We start from the raw sequence: 12,328 nt of genomic DNA, 5'->3' as shown, positions 1-12,328 counted from the left end.
TACCCTTCACACACCCCCTCCCCCAGACCCTGATGAAGACCTAGTAGCTATTTCTGACCTGGTCTATGTTTATTCACGTGCCAAGAATATCGTGCCAGAGCACACATGCAATGCAAGGTGCATGGAGGGGTGAACGAATTCACCGATGATCATATAGATAACTCAATTAATGATGACAAAAAGCAGGCGAAGTTCTTGAACCCTAATCATCTAGAGTAGTTTTCTTGAGGTAGAATAAAACAACAACTAATATACCAATATAAAAAGATTCAAAGAGGCAAATTCAATTAATCTCGGCCATGGAACTAAGTCAATGCAAGGACCTAGATTGCTCCAAATATCAGCACCACTGATCACATAATTAATACACAAATAATATCCCCTCAAGAAAAAACACAAATTATGTCCTACCTGATATATGTGTGCAATTAATATACTCCTGCCACTGTAGTGGTTTCTTATTTGAAAAATATTCTCTCTTTTTTTGAGAAAATGAAAATTATTATACCCCTTGAAGAACGACCTGTCCACCAGACCAGTCTCTCCCATTCGGGACTGGACTCGAAGCCCATCAGCCCATTGTGCACCTAACCTACCTAACCCACGCGTCAGCTCCCACGGAGGGACTCCACCTGCCCGCCGCCGGCCGTCTTCCCCCATCGTCTCCGTCCAGATCGCCGGTGATCCTGTCTGCGTCTTACCACAAACCCACGGCCATTCCGATGTCGCGCTTCGGGAAGACCGTCCTCCTCTGCTTGGCCCTGTTCGCCGCATGGCACCTCTGCTCCACCCTCTTTGCCGGCGCGCCTCCTGGTGGCCACTCTGAGGAGGAGAAAGCTGTGGTCAGCGACGCGGCCGGGAATGCGTCGGGCCTGAGTCTCGCCAGGGAGGCCGGGGTCCGGGCGGCGGCTGGCACAGGCCGCAACTTCGTCGTCTCGCCGCTGTCCATCCACGCGGCGCTCGCGATGGTGGCCGCCGGCGCGCGGGGCGAGACGCGTAGGGAGCTCCTGGGGCTCCTCGGCTCAGCGTCGCTCGACGAGCTGCACCGCGCGCCGGCGATCAAGCTTGTCGGCAGACTCAACGGGCTAAAGCAGACGTCCTTCGCCTGCGGCGTGTGGGTCGACCGGAGGCGGGCGCTCAGGCCGGAGTTCACGGCCACCGGCGCCTCGCGGTACGCCGCCACGGCGGAATCCGTGGACTTCGTGTCGGGGGCCGAGCAGGCGAGGCGGCGCGTGAACGGCTTCGTGGCGGACGCGACAAAGCAGCGCATCCGTCACATCCTCCCTCCCGGCTCCGTCGACTCGTCCACGACCGTCGTCCTCGCCAACGCGCTCTACTTCAAAGGCGCGTGGCCTGAGCCGTTCGACGTCTTCACGGCGCCGTTCCACACCGCAGGCGGCGCCACCGTGCGCGTGCCGGCCATGACGACAGGCCGGTCACAGTACATCGCGCTCTACCCGGGCTTCAGGGCCCTCAAGCTGCCCTACAGGAACGACGGCGACCGCTCCGCTGCATTCCACATGCTTATCCTTCTCCCGGACAGCGGCGGTCTCAGCCTTTCCGATCTCTACGACAAGGTGGTGTCGTCGCCGGAGTTCATCAGGAAACACACGCCAGAAGAGGAGGTTGAAGTACGGCGGTTCATGGTCCCCAAGTTCAAGTTCACGACCGAGTTCGAGGCGTCCTCGGACATGCGGAAGCTTGGTGTCACCAGGGCTTTCGCAGGCGGCGACTTCTCAGGCATGGTGAGCGGCGGGGATGGGCAGCTCTCCATCGGCGGGGTGCACCACAAGGCCACCATCGAGGTGGACGAGCAAGGCACCGTGGCCGCTGCTGCCACGGCCATAGACATGGCTGGTAGCGCGCTTCCAAGCGAGCCGCCGCATTTTGTGGATTTTGTGGCGGATCGGCCCTTCCTGTTTGCCGTGGTTGAGGAGAGGACCGGCACGACGCTGTTCCTTGGTCATGTGGTTAATCCTCTCGCCAACTGAGTAAAATGTGGAACCATGTGGTTGTTAATTGCAGTACGAGCAGGAGTGAGTGCTGATCTCCATTAAAAAGAGCAAGATTATTTCTTGCTTTGCTTAAGAGCTTGACACATTATCCAGCAAATCATGTCCTAGATCAATGCCAGGGCATTAGTATGACCTTGCAAACTGGCAACTGAAAAAGAAAGCTCTTGTATTCAGTCTGTCTTGGTATAGCAGCCAGGAAAAAAAATGACTGCAAGATTTCTTGTCCCATTTAAATTCAGGAAGGGTTAGTTACATGACTGCCAGACAGAATTTGACATGGCAGCGAGGCGGTGTATCCAGGTGAATTCAGCATTGATATATGTTCAGAGATTTTCTTGCTCTGTGATCAGCAACCGGAACAAATTTCTGTGTTCAGAGATTTTCTCCAGCACTATCATTGTAGATCTATGAGGAATTGAGGATCATACACAAAGGAGAACAGTCAGGGCAACCAAAAGGATGATGATGATTAAATAAACTAAATCTTGTTCTAGCTTAAAGCCTGAAACATGCAACAATTGTGATTCCCCAATGGGTTGTTCTATAGAACTTGGCCTGATTGTTTGTCTGTACCATTTTTCTTTCTCATATGTATTCTGTTTTCAGGTATAATTAGAACCACACTCTGCAGAAGAAGAATAGAGCCGAGCCCTGTGTCGATCGACCGATCGACGCCTGTTGTGTCAGCGGTATTTGGGAGCCACCTGCACAGATGCACACACTTGCTTCACATCCATTCTGTTGTCTTTCAGGTTGTTGGCGTTCGTCACTGCCCGACGAACCAGGCGAGCTGAAGGTGCCAACTTCCTTCACGACATGACCTTTGTAGCGACTGACTGATGCTGGCGGTGAGAGTGCTAGATCAATGTCTTTTTCCTTCTTCCAGAAATTAAGATACATTGCCATGCTATACCTTGGCTTGTTGGGAAGGTTATAGCAAGTAGTGTTTCCGCTGAAAAACTTTTGAACAGCTGACTCAACAAAACTAAAAAGATACTGTAAATGCAACCGAAGTAGTCCAACAAACAAAATTATGTATTTAAATTATTGGGCATGCAGCATTTGCTAGATATTTAAACTGGTTCAAAATCTCCACAGCTAACTCAACAAGGAGAAGAAAAAAACGAAACAACAGCATCACTCGGGTGGGCTGGGCTGGGCTGGGCTCTATTCTTTCTCGGGCACAATTGCTACTGTTGAACGAAATATTGGTCACGCCAAGTGCCGTACGTGACAGGTTCAGATAACCATCGCCAGGAGGTTTCCAACCGAAGATAGACTAGGATCTAGCTCATATGCGTTTATCTTTGTAACCTCCTCTATCCCTTCTTCTCCAAGTTGTAATCTGAACCAACTTTGTACGCTATACCAGGAGGTTGCGACCTGGCTATATAAACACGCAACCGTCGCCCAGGATGGGTACGACGTTCCTCCACATGGTATACAGAGCCTAACTCTTCCCATCTAGTCTTTTTTCCTCCTCTCCACCGCCGCTTCCTGCCATGGCCTCATCTGCCGCCACCTCCTCCCCCCTCTCCGGCCAGATCACCGAGCGCCTCACCCGCACCAACTATATCCTCTGGCGCACCCAGATCACGCCGCAGCTGAGAGGAGCTGGAGTCTTCGGGTACGTTGATGGAAGCGTGGCGGAGCCGGCCGAGTTCGTCGTCAGCAAGGACAAGGATGAAAAGGAGGAAACCATCCCAAATCCACTTCACGCCGTCTGGTTCCGCGAGGATCAGCAGGTAGTCGGTTATCTTGTGAATAACATGTCCAAAGAGGTGCTACTGCAGGTCACCTCCATCGCGCATGCACACGAACTCTGGACGGCGCTGGCGAGCATGTTCTCGTCGACGTCGCTGTCCCGCATCAACAACATCCGCGCCGCCCTCACAAATGCGCAGAAAGGAACGCAATCGGTGGCAACCTTCTTCGCGCACATGCGGGGGCTTGCCGATGAGCTCGCCGCGGCTGGCAAGCCGTTGCAGGATGGTGAGTTAATCTCGTACATCCTCAATGCGCTTGACATGGAGTACCAGCCATTGGTGTCCGCCCTCGACGCCCGCACCACCCCGGTCACCCTCGACGAGCTGTTCGGGCAAATGAGCAATTTCGACCAGCGGGTGGCTCTCTTCCAGGGAGCTGGCGCGGGAGGTGGCTTCAAGTCATCAGCCAACGTCGCCACTCATGGTCGGGGCGGAGGCTCTCGCTACTGCGGGCCGCCTAGGAACGGCAAGGGCAAGGGCGCTGGCAATGGCAATAGCAACGGCGCCCCCAACACCCGCGGCGGCCGGCCTTCCTTCACCAACAACCGAGGCCGGCGCAGCAACTCCTCCAACAACAGATCACGCCCTGACACAATCAGGTGCCAAATCTGTGGCAAGCCGGGACACTCGGCAAAGGATTGCTGGTACCGTTTTGAGGAGGATGAAGATGACTCCTCCCAGGACGAGAAGGTGGCCGGAGTCGCTGATGGCTCCTACGGCGTCGACACCAACTGGTACGTCGACAGCGGCGCCACGAACCACATCACCGGAGAGCTGGAAAAGGTGACCATGCGCGACAAGTACCGTGGCAAAGATCACATCCACACAGCAAGTGGAGAAAGTATGAAAATTAGTCACATTGGTCACTCAATCATTAAAACCCCTCTTCGAAAAATTCATATCAGAAAAATTCTGCATGTTCCCAGTGCTTCAAAAAGTCTTCTTTCCGTTCATCGCATTGCCATTGACAACAATGTCTTCCTTGAGTTTCACCCTTACTTCTTTTTGATCAAGGATCAGGCAACGAAGAAGGTGCTATATCGAGGTAGATGCGTTCGTGGGCTTTACCCCTTGATTCCGGAGATTAGAAGATTCAATAAACAAGTTTTCAGTGCCACCAAAGTGTCTTCAACACGATGGCACGATCGTTTAGGACATGCATCTTTTTCTTTAGTTGAGCGATTGCTTAGGAAAAATAAGCTCCCGTATGTTGGAGAGCGTGATGTTGAAACAATTTGTGATTCTTGTCAAAAGGCTAAAAGCCACCAATTACCTTATCCAGTTTCTACTAGTATCTCCACCAAGCCTTTACAGCTTGTGTTTTCTGATGTGTGGGGTCCTGCCCCCTCCTCTGTTGGTAGGCACACGTATTATGTGAGTTTCATAGATGATTACAGCAACTTTTCATGGATCTATCTTCTTAAGAAAAGGTCCGATGTGTTCCAAGTGTTTCTGAACTTCCAAGCTCTCGTTGAGCGCCAGTTTGATTGCAAAATCCTTGCTCTCCAATCTGATTGGGGAGGGGAATATGAGAAGCTAAACTCGTTCTTCCAGAAAATTGGCATATCTCATCACGTGTCATGTCCTCACGCCCATCAACAGAATGGGTCCGCTGAACGCAAACACAGACACATCGTTGAAGTCGGTCTAGCACTTTTGGCCGGTGCCTCCATGCCCCTAAAGTTTTGGGACGAGGCCTTTCTTGCTGCGGTACATATCATAAATATGCTTCCTAGCCGTGTCATAAACTATGAAACTCCCATTGAGCGTCTTCTTCAGACCAAACCCGACTATACAACACTTCGTGTGTTTGGTTGCGCTTGTTGGCCAAATCTCCGACCCTACAACAACCGCAAACTCATGTTTCGCTCCAAGCAATGCGCGTTCCTTGGCTATAGCACTCAACACAAAGGTGTCAAGTGTCTTGACATCTCCACTGGTCGCGTTTATATTTCTCGCGACGTCGTGTTTGATGAGACAAAATTTCCCTTCTCCGAACTTCATCCTAATGCCGGTGCACTCCTTCGAAAAGAAATCCTTCTTCTACCATCCAGTCTTACGGGCATCTCTCATGGGGATAATGATTGTAATGATTCACCGTTGACTAATGATCATAACCCTTTGCATGAGTTTTATGATGATGCAGATGAAAACTACGGAGAAAATGGTGCAGCAAATATCCAAAACAGTGAAGAAAATCTGTCAAATATGCAACATTTTATGTGTCCAGGGCTGGGGGACAGATCCGCCTCGAGATCAGTTCCACCGCAGTCTGCCAGCGGATCTCCTTCGGGATCTGAGCTGCCGCCAGGGGGCGGCGCGCGGGTCTCCACGCTGCCTGACAGCCGACCTAGCAGCGGTCCCGCGGGCGACCTATCCAACCCGCCCCATTCGGACGCCCCCATGTGGCGCACCGAGGCTCGCTGGCCCGCTGATGGGCCCCGCCACTACGTCCGCCGCCAGGAGACAGGCGCGGCTCCCAGGGTCGCTCCGGCCCGACAGGAGACAGGCATGGATTCGCGGGTGGATTCGGCCCCGTCAGCTGGCGCGCGATCCGGTGTGGCTCCACCTGGGTCTGCCTCATCATTGCGCCCTGATAGGCCTGTGCCGGACGTGTCCCGCGGCCCAGGATCTTCTGCGCCTGACCCAGCTGCCTCTCCAACACCTCCACCCCGTGCCGGCGCAGACGATCCATCCGGTCTGGCTGGCAGCGACGCGGGGGATGCTACGGGATCAGCCTCGGGATCTGCAAGTCCTGTTGCTACAGCAGCAGGATCTTCTGCACCAACTTCTGTGTCTGCTGCTCCGCGAACACGTCTTCAAAAAGGGGTAACCAAACCAGTAAATTACAAACAATTAACAAAGTTCAGTCTCGTTTGTTCTACAGAAGAACCTAGTACTCTTGGAGAGGCGCTTGGTGACAAGAATTGGAGCACAGCCATGGAAGAAGAATACAAGGTGCTCCTGCAAAATAAAACATGGCATCTGGTTCCTCCACGGCATGGTAAAAATTTAATTGATTGCAAGTGGGTTTTTAGAGTCAAAAAGAAGGCTAATGGAACCATTGATCGCTACAAAGCCAGACTTGTTGCAAAAGGCTTTAAACAACGATACGACATTGACTATGAGGACACCTTTAGTCCAGTTGTTAAAGCTGCAACTATTCGTCTTGTGCTCTCTATTGCTGTTTCCAGGGGATGGAGCCTTCGACAGCTAGATGTCAAGAATGCGTTTCTGCATGGTGTTCTGGAAGAGGAAGTATATATGAAACAACCTCCTGGTTTTGAGAATAAGAACAAACCCTTTCATGTGTGCAAGCTTGATAAAGCATTATATGGACTCAAACAAGCCCCTAGGGCGTGGTACTCCAGACTAAGTCACAAATTGCAAACTCTTGGCTTTATTCCTTCTAAGTCTGACACATCCTTGTTTATTTACAACAAGATGAAAACACCCATATTCGTTCTTATATATGTTGATGATATTATTGTCACAAGCTCATCTAATGAGGCTATATCAGGACTGTTGAAGGATTTAGATGTTGAGTTTGCTCTCAAGGATCTGGGCGACTTGCACTTCTTCCTAGGGATTGAAGTCAAGAAACAAGGAAATAGTCTTCATTTCTCTCAGGAAAAGTATGCTACTGATCTGGTGAGAATAGCTGGGTTACAAGGATGTAAATCTTCTCCAACTCCACTGTCCAGCGTAGAAAAGTTGTCACTTACAGAAGGAAAACCCTTGGGTCAAGATGACAGTACCAGGTACAGGAGTTTGGTAGGTGCACTTCAGTATCTAACTTTGACAAGACCTGATCTTTCGTTTGCAGTAAACAAGGTTTGTCAGTTTCTTCATGCACCTACCACAACTCATTGGACAGCTGCCAAACGTATAGTGAGATATGTAAAAGATACAGTTAATCTTGGTCTCACTTTCAACAAGTCTTCATCTACACTTGTCAGTGCATTCTCTGATTCTGACTGGGCAGGTTGTTTAGATGATAGACGATCTACTGGTGGTTTTGCAGTGTTTTTTGGTCCAAACTTAATATCATGGTGTGCAAAGAAACAAGCCACTGTATCCAGGTCCAGTACTGAAGCTGAGTATAAGGCTTTGGCAAATGCCACAACTGAAATTATTTGGGTCCAGTCCATGCTGCGAGAGCTTGGTGTAAAGACTACCCAAGCTCCATGTTTATGGTGTGATAATCTTGGTGCTACTTATCTGTCTGCTAACCCTGTCTTTCATGTAAGGACAAAATATATTGAGATTGATTTCCACTTTGTTAGAGAACGAGTTGCAAACCAGCAGTTGGAAATTCGCTTCATTCACTCGCGTGATCAGGTTGCAGATGGATTCACCAAAGCTTTACCTACACAAAATTTTGAAGAGTTCAAGCGTAATCTCAACTTGACCAAGTTGTGATTAAGGGAGGGTGTTGAACGAAATATTGGTCACGCCAAGTGCCGTACGTGACAGGTTCAGATAACCATCGCCAGGAGGTTTCCAACCGAAGATAGACTAGGATCTAGCTCATATGCGTTTATCTTTGTAACCTCCTCTATCCCTTCTTCTTCAAGTTGTAATCTGAACCAACTTTGTACGCTATACCAGGAGGTCGCGACCTGGCTATATAAACACGCAACCGTCGCCCAGGATGGGTACGACGTTCCTCCACAGCTACATGTACATGGGCCACTAACCCTTCTTCCAAGCTCTGCCTGAGGAGGCGCTGCTGCATGTGCCTGCTCTACTCAATTAGTCCCACCTCGCTAGTTTAGAAAACGTTGGAGTGGTTTATAAGGAGTGACGCTGCTAATGGCAGCACGACCTTACTTGAACAGGATCTGTTCTATAGGCTCGTACCGCTGCATCCTTTACCAATAAGGAGGCAAGCACTTCAGTCTGGTTGATGCATTCTAACCTTTGGGCCAGAGCGTGATTAACGGCCCGGATTCTCCCGATGGGTGTTATCCGACAGCTGTAGAGGATCGTTCCTGGATTGGCTTCTGCCTCTACAGGGTGGCCTAGAGGTTGTCTGACAGACAAAAACATTTCTTTTTGCATTTTCTCCCAGCTCCTTTTGGCAATATGACATCATCTGCAAAATAGATTCAGTTCCAAATTCCTTTTGGCAATCTGATCTGTATAGTGTTAGCTACCAATTGTTTTTGCCTTTTCTCGAATTCCTTTTCGCAGTGTGGTCTGTACATCATCTGCAAAGTAGATTCAGTTAGTGTTAGCTACCCTAGGCAGCTTCAAGTTCAGAGTGAAATCCATGAATGGATGATATCAGACACAGAGGTGAACCCTTGTTTCACTTTACTAGGATGACATTGCAAACTGCCAATTGAAATAAAGGTGAACCCTTGTTTCAACTGTCTGAAGAGTGAAGACCACACAAGGCACATGAGTAAGATTGCTCTTGTATTCACTCACTCTCTTAGTGCTGGCCACAGAAGATGATGCTTCCTTTGACAGCAAGATTTGCTTTTTTTTTCATTTAACAGGAGGGGTTTCATGACTGCAAGAGTACAGAATATTATATGCCTGCGAGGTAGGAAAGTATCCAGGTGAATAAAATTCAGTTGATATGTCCACATCATCATTACAGAATTACTGAATTAGCCAAGAGCTGGAGATCATTGAACTGGGAGTAGGCCACCTCGCTGCTCCGACAAAGGCAATTGGAAATAATATCCGAGAGATCTCCACTGTCCAGTACTCCCTCCGTAAAGAAAATATTTCTTTACAGCGGGAGTACTATCTTTGTAGATAAATGAGGATTCTATAGAACAAAGAAGAACAACTCAGGCCACTGCTGGGAACGAATAAGGCCAGTATGGAGTATGGACATGACGGTGTGTATGCTTCCAAGCTTGTTACAGCGAACGCACAAGTCCAGGCCGGCATCCCGCACTCGTACCTGCTGTGCGTGATCCGGTGGAACCCCTTGTTCCCCCTGCTGTGCGGTGCGTATGGACAGCAGCATCAGCATTATGCAGAGCCCAGAAATATTTTGAAAGCATGGTAAATTTTAACATGGCCCCTCTTACCTCCTTTTTTTACATGTGAGGTAAGAAGGTAAGAGTCAATCAAGCCATTCATTGATAAGATCAACGGCTAAGATCTATTTTATACTCTTACCTCTCATGTGAAAAGAGGGGGTAAGAGGGACCATGTTTAAACTGCTCAATTCTAATTGCTTACTTTTCTCCATATATAGAATGTCTCCGCTAGTTGGGAGAAAGAGTCTAGGAATTTTCTCAAACATCAACACATCATACACCAAAAGAAGGCTCGTTGATACAACAGTATCTCCATTAATTAACAGCTATAAAATGCGGTAACATCGATAAAAGAAGATCCCACACAAAAGGAGAACAGTCCGGGCAACCAAAAGGATGATGATGATGATTAAATAAATTAAATATTGTTCTAGGCAAAACATGCAACTATTGTGATTTCCCAATGTGTTGTTCTAGGGCTGAGCCTGATTGTCTGCACCATTTTCCACTGTCATATGTATTTTTTTTCAGGTATAACTAGGAGCACACACACTCTGCAAAAGAAGAATAGAGCCGAGCCCATTGTCGAAGGACCGACCGACGCCGGTACAGATGCACATACTTGCTTCGCGTTCATTAGGTTGTCGATCAGGTTGTTGACGTTTGTCATTGCTCGGCAAACCATGCAAGCTGAAGGTGCTATAGCTTCCTTCAGGAGAGCGCCCTGTTGCCTGCGCTGCGCTGATGTGTTTGTAGCGACTGACTGAGTGTGAGATCAATACCTTTTTTCAGATAGATAGATGCCGAGAAATCAAGATATATCAGGTGATCCTGCTCATCTTGGCTTCAGTTTGTATCAGGCCTGCTCATCTAGATGGACAAGGAACCCAAAACATATGTATGCATTCATGCATATGTCCATGATCAATCATGTATTGGAAAACCAATCACGGCAAAATCTATTCTGTTACTCAACTCAGGGAGAAGAACAATACTACTCGTAGTTACAAAATCCATATGTTCTATGATTGTCTACAAAAGTAATTCAACCACGCCCATTTTTCTCTCCGGTTTCATTCTTATCTGTTGCAAAAAAAATAAGAAAAATAAAATCTCCTCTCTAAGCAGTATGCCTGCTACATCTTTAATGGCCAACTGTAATTTAATTTAGGAAAAGATAAAGAAGACAAAAACAGCTGCCATAAAAGAGAACAAGTTAAGAATTCAGCATTGTTCAGAATAATAATTGCACACATTAAATCAGCACAACTGACATAACCAGATGAGAAGGCAATGAAAGAAAAGGGCAAGAAATACATTCCTCAGATGGGCTGGGCTCCTTCCACGCTCTCACGCTCAGCCTCTAGCTGAGGACTGAGGATGGGCAGCGCTGCATGCCTGCTTTACTTAATTAGTCCCACCTCGCTAGATTAGACGGCGCTGGAGCGGTTTATAAGGCGAGGCGCTGCTGGTTGAAGCACGACCTTACTTGAACAGGATCTGTTCTATAGGCTTGTACCGCTGCATCCTTTACCAATAAGGAGGCAAGCACTTCAGTCTGGTTGATGCATTCTGACCTCTGGGCCAGAGCGTGATTAACGGCGTGGGTTATCTGATGGGTGCATCCAACGGCTGTAGAGGATCGTTCCTGTCTGGTTCACACTGGTGCAGGGCGGCTCAGTGGTTGTCTGACAGACTACACATTTTTTTTTTGTTTTTTGCAACTTTTTTCGTAAGCTCTTTTTACCTTGTGGCAACCGATTCTCTTGGAAACTATGCATGATTCAGTTCTACAAATGGATCTGGAATGCAGGTACATTTTTGTTTCCTTTCAACTTGCTAGGAGCACTTAGCAAACTGTCAGCTGAAACAGAGGTGACCCCTTGCTTCTACTGTCTGAAGACCACACATGAGTAAAAAGATGGGACAAAGGAGTTGTTTCCTCAGCTAAAACAGAGGTATTCAGTCTGTCCGTTAATTAGTAGTAGCCAGATAAATAAATTTGGCGGGAACACTGAATCTTTGATTTTGAGTTGGAGAAAACAGTAGGTGTAGGTGGTTTGCCTACTGAAGTAGTATGTTGAAGAAGAAAAATGTGTTTGGAGAGTGCCAGCAGAGTAGTGTTACACATGGTCCTTATTTTTGGTGCCACGAGAAGAAAATGTGTATGGCCGTCTGACGGAAGAGGGACAAAGAATGGAAGTATGGAGCAAACGACAGTCAGCAAGGATGCAACACCTGCACGGCACTGTATCGCTGTGTCGAGCTTACAATCAAAGAGTAAGTCAAATTAGTGGAGCTGCCTCCGAGGAAAAATGCATGAACAGCACCAGTGGTCTAGTGGTAGAATAGTACCCTGCCACGGTACAGACCCGGGTTCGATTCCCGGCTGGTGCATTATGGAGTATGTTTTTTATGTTTTACGAATCTTATAGTTTCTTTCACTTGCAACAATTTTTTTTCTGACTAAATCTTGTTTTTAGTAGTAACTAGAACAGTCCGGGCAACAAAAAATGATGCTGATTAAAGAAAAACCAAATCT

General features: G+C 48.3%; 1 protein-coding gene, 3 non-coding genes and 1 pseudogene across 4 annotated transcripts; all 5 read left to right on the top strand.

Moving 5' to 3' along the window:
- The first annotated feature begins 538 nt into the window (after positions 1-538).
- On the top strand, positions 539-2,348 carry LOC125514371 (putative serpin-Z12). The gene has a single exon (XM_048679680.2). It carries the CDS (start codon positions 723-725, stop codon positions 1,989-1,991), a length of 1,269 nt encoding a protein of 422 aa, XP_048535637.2. The 5' UTR covers positions 539-722; the 3' UTR covers positions 1,992-2,348.
- Positions 2,349-3,856: 1,508 nt separating this feature from the next.
- On the top strand, positions 3,857-4,568 carry LOC147963531 (uncharacterized; annotated as a pseudogene).
- Positions 4,569-8,604: 4,036 nt separating this feature from the next.
- On the top strand, positions 8,605-8,826 carry LOC125517813 (small nucleolar RNA U3). Its single transcript, XR_007287818.2, has one exon. It is a non-coding gene; the product is annotated as a small nucleolar RNA U3 (small nucleolar RNA).
- Positions 8,827-11,265: 2,439 nt separating this feature from the next.
- On the top strand, positions 11,266-11,484 carry LOC125517818 (small nucleolar RNA U3). Its single transcript, XR_007287822.2, has one exon. It is a non-coding gene; the product is annotated as a small nucleolar RNA U3 (small nucleolar RNA).
- Positions 11,485-12,112: 628 nt separating this feature from the next.
- On the top strand, positions 12,113-12,183 carry TRNAG-GCC (transfer RNA glycine (anticodon GCC)). The gene has a single exon. It is a non-coding gene; the product is annotated as a tRNA-Gly (tRNA).
- The last annotated feature ends 145 nt before the right edge of the window (positions 12,184-12,328 follow it).

Source organism: Triticum urartu, chromosome 6A, assembly GCF_056163025.1.
Source record: "Triticum urartu cultivar PI428250 chromosome 6A, HENAU_Tu73, whole genome shotgun sequence".
NCBI lineage: Eukaryota > Viridiplantae > Streptophyta > Magnoliopsida > Poales > Poaceae > Triticum > Triticum urartu.
The sequence above is the reverse complement of the archived record's forward strand: the minus strand, read 5'-3'. Positions and strand labels throughout refer to the sequence as shown.